The 20,603-nt window shown below is 39.3% G+C and overlaps 1 protein-coding gene across 2 annotated transcripts in view; it reads right to left on the minus strand.

The window, feature by feature from the left end:
- zfr (zinc finger RNA binding protein) overlaps positions 1-19,807 on the minus strand; it is a 98,888-nt gene extending 79,081 nt beyond the window's left edge. For both annotated transcript variants that reach the window (XM_028805637.2, XM_028805636.2), the window contains exons 1-2: positions 19,669-19,807; positions 19,373-19,457 (exon numbers count right to left, since the gene is read on the minus strand). In XM_028805637.2, coding sequence (XP_028661470.1) covers positions 19,373-19,457; positions 19,669-19,705 — 122 coding nt within the window. In that variant the 5' untranslated portion in view covers positions 19,706-19,807. The remainder of the gene's footprint in view (positions 1-19,372; positions 19,458-19,668) is intronic.
- Positions 19,808-20,603: the final 796 nt, after the last annotated feature.

Below are 20,603 nucleotides of genomic sequence, written 5' to 3' on the forward strand. Positions count from 1 at the left end.
TATGAGTAACATCTCACTATTATAAAACATTTTAACTTCACGCAAGACAAGACAGTGAGACAGGAAAATAGGTGCTGTACAGGCTTTTAAATTATTGACACGCAGAGCAACAAGCAGCACAAAGCCAGCACAAAGTCCACTTCTCCTTAGCGTTCATTCAGCTCCCACCCCCTTGACAATGCAAAGTGGCAGGAGCGTACTGCGCCTCCGGGGAGGGGGGGTTTGAGCGAACGTGCGTTCAGCCCTCACACACCCCCACTCCTCCTCCTCCTTCCGAACGCGCAGAGCGACAAGCAGGCATTTTGGCAGAAGCAGCACAAAGTCCATTTCTGCTCAGCGTGAGTTCAGCTGCCCCCCTTCACAAAGCAAGTGCAGACACATCGACGTCTGATTGCTGCGTGCAGTGTTGGTCTGCGGTGTTTAAGAATGTAGAAAGTGTTTAAGAGCATAGGAAGTGTTTATAAGAGTGTGGGAAAGGTTAACAAGAGAGTGAGAAAGGTTTATAAGAGTGTGGGAAGGGTTTATAAAGCCTTAAAATATGTATAAATAATAAAATAAATATAGGTCGCTACTTCGCAGATTTTCACCTATCGCGGGGGGCTCTGGAACGTAACCCCCGCGATAGGCGAGGGATGACTGTAAACAATGGTTATAATTACAGATGGAGGATTCAAATTTTGTATAAATATTTATAAAGATAAAAAGCAAACATGAAATTTGAGAATAATTACTCAACTGGAAGTATTTTAAATTTAAACAACCATTCAAATTTTTTGTATTATGGAAATATAAATGTGTACATGATATTAAAAACTATATTCAATAACATTCTTTCAAGAACTACTAATTTGATTTTAATTTATACATTTTAACAATAATGTGTAAACATTGAACATGCCATGTAAATATAAAGATATAATGGGAACATTAAGCTGCTACATCCACGTCGTGTTCCTGGTAATATATTTCATGAATAATTTTTTCGTCCCCCCGCCATTATCATAATTAAATGTAGCTAAATGCTATTTTACCTACAGCTATTTATTGCAACAAAGTATTACATGCAGTAATACTAACACTTTTTCCTATGTTTTTAGGTGACTATAACTTTTTACTTTGTACGTAATCTAGGTAATGCATATGTAATCATGAAAAAAAATTCCACCACCGTTTTCAACCTCCCGAAGTACGAAAATATCATTTTTAACATATACTGTAGTTTGATTGTGTACCAATATTATCAATAAGTTTTGATGAGAAACAGATATATCTTAATATCTGGAAGTGGTTCTGATGACCTTTTCCTCCATCTCAGTATACGAGAAAGTCCAGAGGAGCACACTCACTATTTTTTTAATGTTATTTCCACCGCTGAGGGTGTAAGACGGTCTCTGGTCTCTACAATCTTGAGGATACTGCGTGGCAAGACGGTATATAAGCATGTCCTAACTGCTCAGGCAAATTATTTGTATGAATTCTATAATAACTAGGGGGCTTCGCTCGCCAACCCCTGGTGTTGGGAATGACAAAGAGCGTGATGTATGAATGAGATATAGAATAGTGTGACGGTGTAGATGATGCAAATAGAAATCAAACAATAAAGTGTGTGGCACAGTGTAAAGGTTTATTTGAAAATGTCTTTGTACACGCCGTTTAAGTGTAAAAGGTAATTCCAGCTCAGAACTTGTAAGGTCATTTAAAATGGTTATTGTTGTGATCAGAGTCAAGTTTGTCAGAGCTTAGAAAGAGTTGTGTCTCTCCAGGAAGTAATGGAATGACTTGGTATTTATGTTTTCCACATTAATATTTTTTGGACATAATATAGTGCGTTGTGTTAAAAGGGGCATTTGGTCTAATGAGATTGCTGTTCCAAATGTCTCTGTAACTAAGTCGTCGCAGATAAAGGCTTGAGGAATTATAATAAATATGTGGCTGAAGTCCATCTGTATTGGTGAGTGTACCATCTCTCAGTTGTAATAAGCAATTGTTATGATCTGGTTCTGGACATCGTATCTTTTTTACTAACTGTATCTTTTGAAAGTAATGCCAAATGTCTGCGTATTTTAAGGTGCACTGAACAATAGCTGAGTGCATTGGCATCTGGAAGAATAGCTAATCACTGTCTAAAATCTCCTCCTCATAAAAGTACCTTTCCTCCAAATCGAATATTATTATTCATAAACGTTTGTAGAAGTTTATGAATGGTGTTAAGTGACTTCATGTCATTGAACATTCATCAATAAACAACATTTTTTCAAGACGGATGTCACGTGCAGTTGCCACCGTTAATGTTCATAGTGGATACCGATTATGTAGGATCTAATGCAGTTGATAAAGATTTAACTTTCAGGTACATCGTCAGTTATAAGCTTCTGTAGATATTCAGGATATGAATGTAAAGGAGGCAGTCTAATTTGACCCTTTTGACAACAACATGTAAATGTATTACTTGTATTGCCAGTTGTTTCTTCAGGGAATTGAACTGAATGACAATGATTGCAAATGACATTTCATTAATCCGAATGAATTTTCCTGGTGTATGTTTTCCTTGTGCCGTTTGAGAGGCGCGTTGTTGCATGTGTAGTATTTGGGACGTGTTGTTTTGGAGCTGTAATCGATTTGCCTGTGCTGTGTGAGAAGCCCGTTGTAGCCTTCGCTGCCATTAACGTATGTCTGAGACGGGAGGTGTTTCGTTTGAATCCGTGCCTGTTGCGATGCAGCACTTTGATTGATAGATTGCGTAATGGGGATCTAGGATGTAGATTTGTGCATATTTGCGTTTGTTGATTTGTTTCAGGGTGCACTGTTCCAATGCGATGCAGTATTTGTGCACATATGCGAAAGCAGTATGGTCCATTGCCTTTTGGTGGCCTGATATTTACTCCGGTATATGCAAAAGCAAATGAACTATTGTAGGATCTAATGCAGTTCATAAAGTTTTTACTTTTAGGTACATCGTTAGTTAGAAGCTTTAGTTGAGCTTTGCGTTTTTTGGAGTCGAGACATTTTTTTCTTTTAGAAATATGGATAAGTAATAAGCAGTATTGCACTCACTGTTAATATGGAGCCTTTTCTGCGGTTGAACGGTTAATAGTGCCTTATTGTAATGAGATCCACCTATGCTGCATAGCCGTCTATTTTGTTGTTTCTTTCGTGTTCGTGTGTTTGTTCCTGTTATCCATTTCCTTTTCGTTTTGTACCCGTGACCGTGTATTCATGACTTGTTTCTTTCTCAGCATGCGAAATATGGATAAGTAATATGGAGGATCGCAGTCACTGTTAATATGTTTCCTTTTCTGCAGTTGAACGGTTAATAGTGCTGTATTGTAAGGAGATCCACCTATTGCTGTCTAGTGTGAAGGTGTTGACGTTCACTTTAGAATATGTGGCTTTGGGTGTTACTTCTTATGGATGTGTGTGGGTGTGTGTGTGGGGGGGGGGGGGGTGAGGATTGTTGTTGCGCGAGTGTTCTTCTTTCTTTTGTGTTCCTGTGTCTTGTTGAATCCCCCTCTTTGTGTGTGTCCCCGTCCGTTGCTTGTAGGGTCTGTGGGGTGGTTTTGTGTTCTATTCTTTTTTTTTGTGTTCCATGGGCTTGTTGAATCCCCCTCTTGGTGTGTGTCCCGTCCGGTGCCTGTGGGGGGGGGGGGGGGGTGCCTTGCTGTTGTGCACGAGCCTCTTTTTTTTTTTGGGTCTAGTTTCGTGTGCAAGGTGTTTCGTGCTTTGCTTGCGTTTGAAATACTTTTTTATGTGCCTTTTCCTTTTTTTGGTGCTCTTTGCGCCTCATTTCTCCATTTTCCCGGTGCCTCACTCCTTTTTTCTGTGGTCTTGTCCGCCTCTCGCGGCCCCTCATCCGCCTCTCGCGCCCTCTTTTGTCCGCCTTTCTCTCGGCTCCTCAGCCGACTCTCGCGGACTCTTTTTGCGCCTGCGCAGTACGTCTTTTTTGCAGCTACGGCCCATTGCCGGATGTGCCTGCGTCCATCATCCGGTTTAGCATTCTCGGTTAGTAATATGGATATATTCTGTTTAAAAGTTAATTTCCCAGGCTCTAGTTCCCACCCGCAATACTGAAAAATCAGTCCCGCATACCAAGTAACTGCATTGGTCCCACACAGTGCAGACCTGTACCTTGAAGCCTAAGCTTACCACAACTGAGTGAATGTCAATTTTGTTCATGTTCTCCTTCGTTTACATTTGAAAGCTGCTTGAATCTGTACTGAGAATATACAGTGCATCCGGAACGTATTGTGATGGATGGCCGTCGAGAGTTTCCGGCCCTCACCTCCAGGCCGCCAGAAGGAGCCCTCTCCCGACAGCATGGACAGGCCTCGAATTCCAGCAGGGCCTCATGGACTATGTAGTTTTTATGCTCAGCCCTGCTGGATACCTTGGGGACCACCGGGAGTCACTGTAGGGAGGCTCGTGTACTCACATGCCCTATAACCCGGAAGTGCGTCATAATCCCATGACAGGAAGTAACAACGTGCTCCCAGGTTGAAGATAAGGACTGTTTACCCTGACCCGGAAGGAATAAGGACTTGTGGGTAATTGAACAGAAACACCTCCGGGTCAGGGGGTATAAAAGGACTCTGGGAAAGCCCAAACATTGAGCTGAGCTGGGAGGTAGGGTGGAGAAGTGTCTGGGAGAAGAGGAGTGATTATTGTGCTTTATTATTGATTTGTAGGAGTAGTGTGGAGTGGAGGGTGCTTGGTGCACTGCATTATAAGAAAATTAAGAAGTCTTTGGACTTTCACCTGGTGTTTGGAGTGGTACCTGAGGGTTCAAGAGGTGGATCAGAACATCAACTGCTACAGTATTCACAGCGCATCACTTTTTCCACATTTTGTTATGTTACAGCCTTATTCCAAAATAGATTAAATTCATTTTTTTCCATCAGAATTCTACACACAACACCCCATTATGACAACATGAAAACGTTTACTTGAGATTTTTGCAAATTTATTAAACATAAAAAAAATTTAGAAAGCACATGTACATAAGTATTCACAGCCTTTGCCATGAAGCTCAAAATTGAGCTCAGGTGCATCCTGTTTCCCCCTGGTCATTCTTGAGATGTTTCTGCAGCTTCATTGGAGGTCCACCCGTGGTAAATTTCAGGTTGACTGGACAATGATTTGGAAAGGCACACCACCTGTCTATATAAGGTCCCACAGTTGACAGTTCATGTCAGAGCACAAACCAAGCATGAAGTTAAAGGAATTGTCTGTAGACCTCCGAGACAGGATTGTCTCGAGGCACAAATCTGGGGAAAGGTTACAGAAAAATTTCTGCTACTTGAAGGTCCCAATGAGCACAGTGGCCTCCATCATCCGTAAGTGGAAGAAGTTCGAAACCACCAGGACTCTTCCTAGAGCAGGCTGGCCATCTAAAAACGGAGCGATCCGGGGGAAGGGCCTTAGTCAGGGAGGTGACCAAGAACCCGATGGTCACTGTCAGAGCTCCAGATGCCCTCTGTGGAGAGAGAAGAACTTTCAGAAGGACAACCATCTCTGCAGCAATCCACCAATCAGGGCTTGTATGGTAGAGTGGCCAGGACAGAAGCCAGGCCTTAGTAAAAGGCACATGGCAGCCCGCCTGGAGTTTGTCAAAAGGCACCTGAAGGACTCTCAGGACCATGAGAAAGAAATTCTCTGGTCTGATGAGACAAAGATTGAAACTCTTTGGTGTGAATGCCAGGCGTCATGTTTGGAGGAAACCAGGGCACCATACCATCCCTGCAGTGAAGCGTGGTGGTGGGCAACATCATGCTGTGGAGATGTTTTTTCAGCGGCAGGGACTGGGAGACTAGTTCAGGATAAAAGGAAAGACGACTGCAGCAATGTACAGAGGGCATCCTGGATGAAAACATGCTCCAGAGCGCTGTTGACCTCAGACTGGGGCAATGGTTCATCTTTCAGCAGGACAACAACCCTAAAGCACACAGCCAAGATATCAAAAGGAGTGCTTCAGGACAACTCTGTGAATGTCCTTGAGTGGCCCCAGCCAGAGCCCAGATTTGAATCTGATTGAACATCTCTGGAGAGATCTTTAAAATGGCTGTGCACTGACGCTTCCCATCCAAACCTGATGGAGCTTGAGAGGTGCTGCAAAGAGGAATGGGCGAAACTGGCCAAGGATAGGTGTGCCAAGCTTGTGGCATCATATTCAAAAAGACTTGAGGCTGTAATTGCTGCAAAGGTGCATCGACAAAGTATTGAGCAAAGGCTGTGAATACTTGTGTACATGTGCTTTCTCATTTTTTTTATTTTTAATAAACTTGCAAAAACCTCAAGTAAACTTTTTTCACGTTGTCTTATGGGGTGTTGTGTGTAGAATTCTGAGAGGAAAAAAATGAATTTAATCCATTTTGGAATAAGGCTGTAACATAAAATGTGGAAAAAGTGATGCACTGTTGTTTCCTTAAGAGGCATTAGCTCTCTGGAAATGTGTTCTTTTGAATTGCGGCGTTTTAATTAACCTGAATTAAAATAATTATAAATAAAAAAGGTATTATTCTCACCCCTCATACAATTAGACGGTTAAAAGATTACACGAGAAGCATAAAGGATAATCTAGCTCTTTACTGACGGGTTCACGTGGGTATTACAAATGGGAAGCTTATGACAGACATATCAAGCATGTGGGAGACTTGACCTACGCAGTCTTGTCATCTTTCGTCGCCACGTTGAATGGATTTTAACCGGACAGAAGACATAATCTTCTGCCCGGCCTCGGACAGAAGACGTACTCTTCCGCCTGGAAGCTTCAAAGTGTTGGCCATAGGTGTCCATTCTTACATACTGGTTGCTCCATGTGCAGGCTCCTTGGCTCCGAATCCAAACCAGGTCAGGACAGGACTCAAACCCCACCTTCAAACATACAGGAATAGCACAATGCCTACATACAGTTCTCATTCTCCCAACAAGGAAAGAAAATGGTGTGCTGACAGAAGACAGAAATACAGTAATCCCTCGCTATATCGCGCTTTGACTTTCGCGGCTTCACTCTATCGCGGATTTTATATGCAAGCATATTTAAACATACATCGCGGATTTTTTGCTGGTTCGCGGATTTCTGTGGACAATGGGTCTTTTAATTTCTGGTACACACGCTTCCTCAGTTGGTTTGCCCAGTTGATTTCATACAAGGGACGCTATTGGCAGATGGCTGAGAAGCTACCCAATCAGAGCATGTATTACGTATTAAATAAAACTCCTCAAATATATTGTGAGCACAGGGACTTTTCGCACCCCTAGAAGATACAGCCACTCCTCAGAAAACACTGAAAGATTACCTTCACATTGCTCTCTTCCTTGCTGGGCTTAAATGTGGCTGTTTTTGTCAAGTGATATGCTTCCTGCATGGTGCTTCACATACTTAAAAGCTCGAACGGCACGTATTGATTTTTGTTTGTTTTTCTCTGTCTCTCTCTCTCACTCTCTCTGACATTATGTGCTCCTGACGGAGGGGGTGTGAGCAGGGGGGGGCTGTTCGCACCACTAGACGATACGGACGCTCCTCTAAAAAAAATGCTGAAAGGCTGCCTTTACATTGCTCCCTTCCTAGCAGCTGCGTTGTCCGGCAGTGCTTTCGCATACTTAAAAGTCAAAACAGCCCTATTGATTTCTTTGCTTTCCTCTCTCTTTCCGATAGTCTCTGCTCCTGACGCGCACTCCTTTGAAGAGGAAGATATGTTTGCATTCTTTAATTGTGAGACGGAAACTGTCATCTCTGTCTTGTTATGGAGCACAATTTAAACTTTTGAAAAAAAAGACAAATGTTTGTTTGTAGTGTTTGAATAAAGTTCCTGTCTCTCTACAACCTCCTGTGTTTCTGTGCAAATCTGTGACACAAGCATGACAATATAAAAATAAACCATATAAACATATGGTTTCTACTTCGCGGATTTTCACCTTTCGCGGGGGGGGGTCTGGAACGCAACCCCCGCGATAGAGGAGGGATTACTGTTATCAGTCTGTCTTTAGGCTGACTATTCAATTCTCCAGTTGTCCTTTGACTCTCTAGTCCTGTGCTTGGGCTCGACAATTCTAAATACTGATGCAGTGCCCCTGTGTGCCATACTTGGTCGGCTTGTATGAATGAGTCTATAACAGTGGGCACAGAGAACAGTGACATTAAACTTAATAAAAACACATAGTATAACAGCTGTGAATACTTTCCGGATGCACTGTATACAGAAAGTTTGTCTTTTTATTTCGGGTTTTTTTTCTTTTTTTAAGATTTTATTTTGTATTAACAACTACTTTATTGATCTAAGAATTTTACTTTGTGTTTCTCCAAACTTGAAAGCTAAGATTTTAGAATTTTTTTTTTTTTTTGGAGTTGACCAAACTTAGTATGCTCTCTTGTAAAACCTGAAAGCTTAAAATACAGCTGTATAAATGTTCTAAAAGTAAATTTCACATGTTTCAAGTTCTGACAAAAATATTTAAACCAAAATTAACCTTATATGTTCACATCTCACTCAGGGAGTAAAAAGGAACCTTTAGGCTTGACAGAAATAGTGATTTGATTTATATCGTGATATGCTTTTTTATCAACAAATTATAAAAAACTTTCATGATTTTTTTCCATATCACCCAGCCCAATCTAGCAGTCGCATGTCTGCCAATACATACCAGTGAGTCAACACACCAACAATTCAAAAAAAGAAACCCACAACAAATTCACCAGGGTGCAGCATTTCAAATTTAGTGCCCTTACTAGATACTGCTGTCCTTGCCAGTAACACAAGGCTTTAAAGATTTAGCACTAGATTGCAGGTATCCTGCACAAATTAAGCAAGTCCCATTAATTGTCAATTTTATGTGCAAAATTTCTCAATCATATTTATTCAGTAAACAATCTCTCTTGGTTGCCACAAGCACTTCTAATTGAGTAGTATTAGTACGCCGGACTTCTGCATGAGCCAACATCGGCCTTAACAAGAAGATCATTTGAACTGCCTTGTGAAAAATAAATAATGACATACATCTCAGGTATTTGCATTTTGTTAACTGTTACTCTGCTCAGAAGTGAGAAAATCCCTTTTGAAAATAAAATGGTTATTTGACACACAGATAAGATTAAAATCTACACACCTGAGCAGAATGTTGTTGACAAGTCATTTATAATTTGGCAATGACACAATACAAACATCATGCAATTAATGACCGAGTTGGCTCTATGTTCACTCTACCAAACAGGTAAAAGTTTATTGAAGGTTTGACGAAAGATTCTGCAAACTGGCCTGTTTGTGTTTGTATTTTTAAATTAAATGGTGGCAGTTGTTCCAGTAGGGCTAGAAAGGGAAACTAATTTCTCGTGCATGTACCGCATATAGGTCATTTAAGTCTATGCGGAATTATGTATGAATAGTGACTGTATAGACTTTGTAGTCAGCATCACCCCTTACCAAATACATGCTTCCACAGCCCTTCTCAATGATATCTTTAAAGAAGATTGGAAGCCACCTCCTAACTCTGAAAATTAAGGACTTTGTAGGAAGCCTTATCCCTATAACACAATTTGCTTTATTTATACATCTGGTCTTTGAACATTTTATAGTAATCTCAAAAGAAAATATGTTTTATGTTTAGTGGCAAACTGAGAATGATTAGTACTTTATTAAACCATGCTTACTACAATTCAGAGGAGCAACTCCCAATCCTGAAAGCACTGGGCACAATGCAGGAAAAAGGGCATGGACAGGGTACCAGTTTATCACAAGTTCAACGCACATACTTATACGCACATACATATACACACTTTTGCACCGAGACCTTTTTAACAAATCCTTCTAAAATGTCAGCAGCACCCAGAAGAACAGAATAGGGATATATGGAAAACGGACTCCATGCGAACAATCTGTACTAAATTTTAACACAGCATGCTGGATCTTTGAAGTGGCAATGCCCAATTATTTTGAACTACAGTGCCACTTAACATTTTCGGAGCTTAACTATTCTTCAACTAAATCTCAAATTTCTTAAATTAAATTCATTCACATTTACAGCCTGATGACTGCCAAGTGTCTTAAAGCTACAGAAAGTTATACTTGACAGAAAAAAACAGTATGACATGGATAGAGAAAAAAAAAAAAAAAAAAAAAAAAAAAAAAAAAAAAAAAAACCACACACTTGCTTATTTTGCATAGAATTTAACATTCTGCAAATTGTTTTGCATTACTCTACTGATGCAATTTTTCCATGGGTACATCTTTTGGCTATGGAAGGAACCCCATGTAAACCCTTCAGAATTTATTTGCTAATGCCAGTAGATGATGGGCTGTGATCTCAACACATGGTAGTTGTTTGCAAATAAATTCCATTTACATAACCATATATACACTTTGCAGAGTACTGGCATTGTGTTCATTATTAGGTAACAAACAAAACATCAGAAAATGGAAACTGGGTGCAGACTTAATGTATGTTCAAGTACAAAGTGCTGCGGGTACTGGTAATGTTTTAGAGAATTGCACTGGTTTGTTTACAATGAGGAATGCGTAGTAGTGGCATACTATAAAAAATTGCAATTATTTTACATAATTAGACCAGTCAAGGGATTATATACTAGGACAAACCTGAGCATGAATCCATATGCAATGCTTTTACAGAAGCAGATACAGTCAAAGGATCAGACAAAGTGGATCCATATTACTTGAAGAACTGAAAAACCACTCCAACAAGGTAACTCTACACATTGTTAGTTTTACTTACAGTCATACAATTACTTATGTCAGTTATAAAGTGTACAGGTCATTGAAATGGAGGTTCTGTAGGCCATTCATTGTGTAAAAAAAGTATTAGGAATTGGTCAAATACTTTCTGTATACACACATATGTAGGTAGATACTACTTTCTTTGTCCCCCCAAGGAGAACTTCTGTTACTTGATTTCTTGAGCGTCTGTAAAAACTAAACAAAACCACTTCCATCACCCTCAAAACACAACCAAGAATTACAAAAAGAAATCACACTTGGCTAACTAGAGCATTCACAGACAGACATTATAAAAGGTGCATTGTTGTAATTATAAAAAATAGTCCTGGTAACAATTTCACATACTTTTAGACAAAAAAATACTTCAAGATAGTGCATCAAAAAGAAAAATGTGCAGCTTTGTCCATGATAGTCTTTAGTTTTGCCTCTGCTCTCTCCTCTACTACTTCCACCAGCAGGATGAGAGTGAATATGTGCATTTCCAGAAAACAAACATTTTTGGAATTAATCATCAAAAGAAAACACTCCAGTAGAGGCCAGAGTATAGTAAGATTTCATCCTGCACATTCTCATGCTTGTAAAGTTTGCTTTCCACAAGGACCACCTACAGAGGTGGCAGCTCCACATAAACCAATCTCAACATCTTTTTTGGGTAAAACACTTAAGAGGCCGGTTATCTCCCTGTGTACTCAAATATTTGAATTGCAAGTTTCTAACAAATATGCCTTAATTGTTTCTTGTTTCAGAACCAAGTCAACATGGACACCAAATACAACAATTATATCATCACTGAATTAATAAAAACTAGACAACAAAACAAGTCTCACTCTAGGCCTGTTAATCTGCTTCATATGTTAAAATTAAGTAGTGGGCTGCACAATTCCATTATAAATTATGAAATCTCTCATACATACTCAAGGCCTGAAAGACCTTTTACATTGATGGGGGGAGAAAAAATTACCACCATAGAGTGGACCATATCAGGGAAGCATAATGATTTGTGAAATGGACTATTAGTTTCAGGATTTGCTATGGGTCAATTCACCATGAAGAATTAAATATAGTATAGCCTGTGCATGTTTGGTCTCCAGAATGTTGACTTTTGAAATGAAGCATCACACTCATGCAAAGTTTCAAGGAGAATCTCAAACTAAAACATTTGGATTAACAAACTTTTCATGATCATGTATGAAACTTGTACCTATCATAGAACACAAAAAAAGTCCAAAAAATAAGAACAGTAATAACATGGCAACTTTCTAACACTGCAAGCTTCCAAGTTCCAAGGTGGTGTGGACAAGATCATATGCATTTTTTTTTTTTAAAATGTTGAAAAATAGATTATCAAAATCATTAGTTGTAGCCCTATTATTTTGTTGATTAATCAATTAGGTGGATTGTACAAAAAATTCATTTGAAATTAAACACTTTACACAAAATACAGGTTTTTATACATTGGTATAATAATACATTGAAAACAGTAATACATTGAAATAAAATGCTTAGTAAGTAGCACTTCTGGTTGCAATGAACACACAAAATTTCCTTAAAAACAACAGTTTTCAATAAAATTAACTGAACGCGCAATTTGGCTTATGTATTCAATCACATTAAACACTTGAAAACTTTTTTCCAGTTTCTATGAAACAGACTGGCAAAGCATCCTGTAAATATCTGACCACCACAACATTCCACCACAGAAAAATCTGTTGCACCATCATGACTTAGTGTTTTTTTTTTTTTATTAATGTATTTAATATTGTCTAAAATTATTTCAGCACAACAAACATGGATGACATACGTTGGGGGAATGTCCAGTCTATTTTCCTTTTGCAGAAAAAACAAGTGGTTTTATTTGTGTGAAACACTGTTCTTTCATTGCTAAGTAATATGCCAAGTTTATTTTAAGTGAAGATTCATATCGTTTGCATCATTCTTTATTTTTTTTATTTTTTGGAAACCTTTCACAACCATAAATTCTTTGTCACAGCCTGCTGCATGTCCACTTGATGTTAGGAGTGTGCGGTTTGACTTTCACGGTTTGAAACTGTGTGATCCTGTCACAAAGTCTGTTTTACTGGCTAAACTAGCCTTGCTGCAGCAGTACTTGCACATTATCAAATCTTCCTCTAGATTGAATAAATGCCAGTTGAAGCCTGATAGCCAGAAAGTCTGGAACTTTTTGCTTTTCCATCCAGCTCCTATCTTTTGACTCTGAATGAGCGACTCACCTTTCAGTTGCGGCTGATGTGCCGAGAGATTCATTGCCACACTATTGCTAGGTTTTTGATTACCTTCGCACACAGCTTGGACAGGGGACTTGTGTGTTTACAAAAAATGGTTGCCAAGACACACATGCTAATGTTACAGGCGTTTCCAAGCATGTAATGCAGCACCATAATTTTAGCAAACTATACACATATTCACATACTGTACATACACATACACAGTGCAGTGGCTGCACCTCAGCAGTGTTACATCCTGAGTGGGTTTCAAAAAAGTCAGAGTCAAAAGAGTATGAAGCACATATCCCAGTTGCTGGTGACAGCAAGGACTGCGATTGTGATAGAACTTTGGTTTGCCCTAGAACTGCAATGCTTTGTACCTCTTTTAGGGATTCCTTCCCATACATTAGACTCGTTGTACAGGTCCTGTAATACAGTGCCACTAAAGTGCAGGCATGAGGAAATGCTGTACTTCAGCTCTATAGTATTCATGAGCAGCCGAAACCCGTCGTTCTCAATGACTTAAAATGGTCTCATGTCCTTCGCAATAAAAGCACCAATACACCTTGTTTTTTCGCACTTGACTGTGGAAGCAGTGCTATACATAAATTTGTCAGATGTTTGGCATTTCGGCAATTGCTTTTCTGCAGGTGGTGATTTTTATTTGTCACTGTGATGGCATTGTAATAATTGAGCATGTTCATGGTGTTTGCTGTGAGCATGTCAAAATGGTCTCTCGGTCTGGTTCAGTAGGCCACACAATCATGGGGAAGACTGCTGATTTGACAGTTGTGCAGAAGACAGTCATGGACGCCCTCCACAAGGAGGGTATGCCACAAAAGGTCACTGCTAAAGAAGCTGTCTGTTCACAAAGTGCTGTATGCAAGCATATTAATGAAAAGTTGAGTGGAAGGAAGGAAAAAAAAAAAAAAAAATGCGGCAGAAAAAGGTGCACAAGCAACAGGGATAACCTCAGTCTTGAGAGGATTGTGAAGCACAGCTCATTTAAAAATTTGAGGGAGATTGGAGGAGTGGATTGCGGCTGGAGTCAGTGCTTCAAGAGCCACCACACACAGATGTATCCAGGACATGAACTACAACTGTCGAATTCCTTGTGTCAAGCCACTCCTGAACCAGAGACAACATCAGAAGTGCCTTACCTGGGCTAAGGAGAAAAACAGACTGAACTGTCGCTCAGTGGTCCAAAGTCCTCTTTTTCACATGAAAGTAAATTTTGTATTTCATTTGGAAATCAAGGTCCCAATGCTTGTGAATGTTAAACAATAACCCCCACATATCATAAGATAGTCACAGTCAAGAAAAGAACAAATGCAAATAAATGGTCTGGAAGCATTTTACAACTAACGTAAATCATGAAACAATCCATCTATTATGTAATTAGTGCAGTAATGTAAGCTATTTTTAAATAGAGAGAGAACATATGTATTGTTATGTGATTAGTGCAGTAATGAAACAATTGCTTTGTCTTTAAACTACATTTTTAAAAAGAGGGAAGAGCCAAGAGCACATTCAGGGTGTTGAATGAAAACAGGTACAATGGCCAGTCAAACATAAGTAGAGGAGATATGTTTTCCCCAAAACTATTTTTGTTTTATGATCATTTCTTTGGGGGCACAGCTAAGCTATTCATGAAATCATTACATTTTTTTTTGGGGGGGGGGTTGGGTGTAAAAATGGCTATATAGTACAAGAATATCCCAGGTTTTCAACTGCATTGACATGTCAGTATGGTGCTGATCTTTCAGATGCTTTGAGAACATAGAGAAATGCTGAATGTCACATTCTGGGTCAAAATAATCACAATATCAGTTTAAATCTATATTGCTCGGCCTATTATATATGCCAAAATAGTCACCCCACTTTTTTTTCAGAAACTGCCTGTTGGGTTTTTCTACTTATCTCACACACCTGTTGCCGATTTTTTTCTTGGTCTACCTGATATTGAGTAAATATTGAGCAATATTTTAGTGTTCGTCTCGTCTGCTCACGTTATGAACAGGGGGGCTGAACACACCCCGAGGAGACTCAGTCGCTCCTCCGAAACCCACTCTTAAAACGGTGATTAAAAAACAAACAAACAAAAAAAAAAAAACCGCTTAGTTTCCCATTGTTTTTTAAAACCTCCTCTCTGCTCAATCAGCTGCTGGCTTGCTGCTGCATCTCACGCAGCGCACTTTTGTCATATCACCCATGTTCATATATTCGATCTCTTACATTTTCATCAATTTGGCATTGAATTTTGATTTTGTGTTTGGAATTACATTGTGACAACGCAACATATCTCGAGTGAATATCGTTTCTCTCTACAAGAAATGTGTGACACACAAATGAGAAATGATTTCTCTCGCCGGATTTCACTTTCATCAAACAGCAAATCTTTTAATTCTCACTGATACGCCTTTTCATTGGGAAGAAACACTACTTTTTTTTCCCCCCTGATGGCAACACGAATTAGAAGATCTACAAGTCTCCGACTTAGAATATATTGTTTGTATTTAAACTCTTTTTTCCGCTGTTCCGTTATTTCAGAGTAATTTCCATTTGTTTGTGCTAATGCAATCTTTACTATCCTTTTTTTGAGACTTTCGAATTTTCATACTTGCATTATCTCTAACCTGCTCTGCATGTGTACCGTGCCAATGTATTTGAATTCTTTACAATGCTCTACTTTGTCATCTACTCTTTATTTCCATCCCTGGGCATGGTTAAATCTCTTGGCACAAAGATTCATCTCATGGGACATGAAAGTGTCTCGTGAGAAAATCATGTCTCGTCTCCTTCCAACTTTTTTTTTATGTATGTATAGATGTATAGATGTATAGATAGATAGATAGATAGATATAGATATATAGATAGATAGAGATATATCTATATCTCTATATCGATATATATATATCTATATCGATATATATATAGATATAGATAGAGACAGAGAGAGCAAAATTTTCCTTTCCATCCATCCATTTTATAAGTGTCTGACCCAGTTTGAGGTAACTGGATGTAGAGGACTATTCCAGCTGCACTGCAAACGAGGCAGGGAACAACCCATGAACAACAGGATGCAACTGATGTGCACAGGCTGTAGTTAGACCCATGTCCACTTGCAGATATCCACAGACCCATCTAAATGCAAATACCTCTAATAAGCTTGTCCACACAATACATGAATTGCAAAACTATTTAGTGTTTCAAATCCCCTACGCTGGGATGTGTGGCTGAGCTTATACTTTGAAACACAAGGTAGATCTCCCTAATCCTACAAAATAAAGAGATAATTAATGGAGCTGCTAAAATACTCTGAAAATCGATCAGCAAATACTAAATACTGTATGTGTTGCTTTATAGGTTTATGAAGGTAAAGGTATGCTCATAAGTACAATTAAAATATGGTGGGCAACTATATGAATGTTATGGGCCCAAATGAGTGCAAATTGCATTAATTACTTGTAACTGTAAATAAGTTCAGTATAATACACTGAGGGCGGCATGGTGGCGCAGTGGGTAGCGCTGCTTCCCGGGCACTCCATGCGTGGAGCTTGCATGTTCTCCCCGTGTCTGCTTGGGTTTCCTCCCACAGCCCAAAGACATGCAGGTTAGGTGCATTGGCGATTCTAAATTGTTCCTAGTGTGTGCTTGGTGTGTGTGCACCCTGCAGTGGCTGGGATTGGCTCCAGCAGACCCCCGTGACCCTGTAGTTAGGATATCGCCGGTGGGATGAGGGATGGAGAATACAATGACTACAATGCTGGATTTGTTACACTGGCATAAGATCTGGTCAGTACCATAATACTGCATGAAAACAGAACAAAGTCTTTTTTATGGGAAATCTCTTAATTAAAAAAAAAAAAAAAATCTTGGAAGGAGACAATACATGATTTTTTCGGAAGACACTAACATCCCGCAAGACAAGGCAGTGAGGCAAAAGGACAGCTGCTGCACAGGCTTTTAAATGAGTGACACGCAGCTCAGCAGCAGATGATCCAACCACATCTCCTTAGCGTGCATTCAGCCCCCCCTTTACAACGCAAGCGACAGAGAAACTAAGTGGCTGGCACACAGCGCATCCCAGGGGGGAAGGGGGTGGTTGAGCAAGGGGCACAGTCCCCTAGTCTAAAATAATAATAATCATAAACTGATAAAGCTGATTTCAGAAAGGTAGCCTCCATGTTGCGTCTAATGTAAAAATGGAGAGATTTGGAAAATTAATAGCATCAGGGAATTGTGACAATTGAATTTTGAATCGATTGATTTGACTATTATTATTCTTCAGTAATTATTAACCAGTTACGGTCTCCTCCATATACTGACGTAAACCAAAATTACAGCAGTAAATATTACAAACCTAAAAGTGATTTGAAATCTGTCTTGAAAAGAATAATGCTACAAAAGCAACATTAGTGCTTGTAATTAAACATATCCTCAATTACCTTAGAATTTACTAATTAATGTAACAATTACACAATGACTGAATTTCCATTATGTAGTACTGATTTCAAGCAATATTTCAGTGTTAGTTGCTGGACAGAAAATTTCAGGGAGTATATTTAGCATGTGCGTGTGTCAAGACAAATCAGACAGTCCACAATGACCATACTATACTTATGAATCCTATGCTTATACAAAATACATTTTTGGTTTAAAAATTTGTTGTGACACTGACACCAGCTAATGAACTTCCTGAAAACTCTGGCAATTTTTCTTTTAAAAACCATGTTATGTGCAAACTTGGGTATTGTCCATCAAAAAACACACACACAACCTTCTGATTTGGTACCAAAAACACTGTATACAGGCCAACATTGCCATAACATCAGTTAGTTTATTCTTTGAGGTAAACAAACAATGTACAGCTTACTGTAGGAGTAAAGGAGCAATGTTGATTTGGTTTGACACCATCCTCAGATATATTAAAACACACTGCCACACATATAGTATTCTGTGCCTACAACACCAGAATTGAACATCCAAGGATTTGTAGGATCACAGGAGATCCGCTATGATACACTTCTTGACCTTAAAACCTTTCTGAATTTTGTTTACATACTTAACACTCTACATTGACATTTCTCATTTATTAAATCGTTTACAAAACATTAAAAAATTACCACACAGAATGATGAAAGCAACAACAATATAACTTTATGGTTATGCATGCAAACATATTTCTTTAAACTATTATTTTAACTGTGTGTGGTCAGCAACTGCAACAAAATCTACTTGCTACATTTTATTCTAATGGAAAAAATACCTGAATAAAGGACAGCTGCTTCGGCGTGGTACTTAACACAAATACAGCCTACCAAAGCCAAAAAGTCAAGTGACATGTATACTGGATTGTTACAGTACTGTTGAAAGTTAAGCTTACTTCGTCAAAATTACGCAAGGCTGAAGCAAACCTGGCCAAATTTTGCCTGAACATACTAAATCATCAACATGGACTGAGCCAATTAACAATCTAAACTGGTTACATGGAAGAAAACCCTAACGTAACGGAGAAACATCACACAATTGACTACGGCCGAAATCGAATCGAGGTACTCGAAGCTGCGAGGCAGCATCTGCATGCACACATTTCCAGCCATTCCCTGGACGTAACCACTCATTTTCTGATCCCACCTAGTGAAAGGCTAGCGGTTATCAGGCATGCACAGCATATTCCTGTCACCCCTTTTTATCCCCCGACTTCCTGGCCAGTAACATAAAAAATAACCTGAACTCTTCCAAAACAAACGGTGCTCTACACCCATATATATTGGTATTATACAAAGGAGTAAAATCAGGTTTACAATTCAAAAGGTTCGATTCGTAACAATTCAATATGTTGCACTTCGTTTTCAGACTGTCAAAAAACGCTTTGCTAATAATGCCAGGACTCAAAATTGCGTTTCAAACAAATACACGAGTGACTAAATCATCTTTATGTTACAAATCGGGGCCTTACGCTGCAGACTGTCTTTACGGTCGACATTATATGCTATTTTTTACGCTCCACATAACATGTTAACAGCTAATATACTTAAAACATTAAACAGCACTATTCACAGAAAAACACCAAGTTGAACCTGTAACTGATCGCATCAGATACAAGATTATCCAAATTAGGGGAGGACAAAAAAATCATTGTAGTACGAAAGAAAATGAAACCCGACAAGATCTTTACAGAATTCAAAGCCAAGCGGTTTTCTTTCAGATGAGCAGCTGCAATCGCCTCGGCCTGGAAGCGAACGGCCCTGTGACAATCCATTTTACTGCAGATTCATCTCCCCCGCCCCCATCAGCACGCCGGGCGAACAACAAGCGAGAGAGCGCGGCTCGCGTCCTTACTTAGCATCGCTAACGCAACTTGCCCGGGCCGTAATCTTCTTACGTAAACACACCCAAAATATAGAGGAAAATGCCCCTCACCTATACTGAGCAGCAGCAGCACCATGGGTAAATCCAAAGTAGTTGCTGGTAGCCATTTTGGCATCTTCACCTAGCCGGCTGGGCACTGCAGAGAGACAGAGACATGGAGGTTGAGTATTTGTCGGCTTGTCGTTATTAACACCCTCACGAAACACCGTGTAAAATATACATGGAGATATGTTTCCATTACTGGTTTTCCGGCCATCTTTGTTCCAAAAAAGGCTTTTATTAAAGCTATCTTCCCTTTTTACCACACCGTGAAGGCTATATACAGTATTTTTAATAGTTTTACTCACCATAGGTGAAGGAGACTACTGGACATATGGGAATCATTGGGTTCCTGTTCTCTGACGAACTCTGACTCCTCACCCTTTTCTTTTATACTCGAAGGTCATAGCAGGCGACTGACTGTTATGAGCATGCGTTGGATCGCAATGCATTCTGGGAAATGTATTTTTTTTTTTTTCTTGCAACGCTACGCGCGATAACTTTCCTCAAGGTCGTAAACGCGCAGAATAATAAAGTAGATACTACTGTACGGCTATTCAAAAATCTTATAGTAATACCAATATTCGTAAGTTCTAAAAAGAAACACAATATACCATGATATGATTAAAAACTACTAAACTGTGAACTTTACTTGATATAGTTAATCATGTAACAATAAAACTAATGTTATGTTATATCCAGAAGCTCGTTCTATTATGCCTGTGTAAAGTCTCACTGCAACCGTAACTGCCAGAAAACTGCGTTTTCTTTTTTTAGACATACCGGTGTACATTTGAGCAAGGTCTGCTGTTTGTCTTAATAAAATATTTTTTGATTTATTTATTAAGGTTCTGTAAAAAGCCAAATTTCACTCTTGGTACAAATCTATCTATCTATCTATCTATCTATCTATCTATCTATCTGTCTGTCTGTCTGTCTGTCTGTCTGTCTGTCTGTCTTGTAACCCTGGTGGCTCCAGCAGCTTGTTTAGACTGCTGTATTTTTAAAGAGCCTATGTAATGGAGTGCACTTTGCAGCCTCCACCAGACATACTCACTTTGACTTAGTGAGGGTTGCATATTGACACATGTGGTAAGTACTGCCATCTCACAGCTACAGAGTCCTGAGATTAAATTCTAGCCCATGTACCATCCCTTGTATGTACATAGACCTATTGTGTGCCAATGTTCCCTGTGATGGTTGGAAATCTCATTTTGCCTGGTACCCAAGGTTGCCAGGATGG

The sequence above is a fragment of the Erpetoichthys calabaricus genome, chromosome 7, assembly GCF_900747795.2.
Source record: "Erpetoichthys calabaricus chromosome 7, fErpCal1.3, whole genome shotgun sequence".
Classification (NCBI taxonomy): Eukaryota; Metazoa; Chordata; class Cladistia; order Polypteriformes; family Polypteridae; genus Erpetoichthys; species Erpetoichthys calabaricus.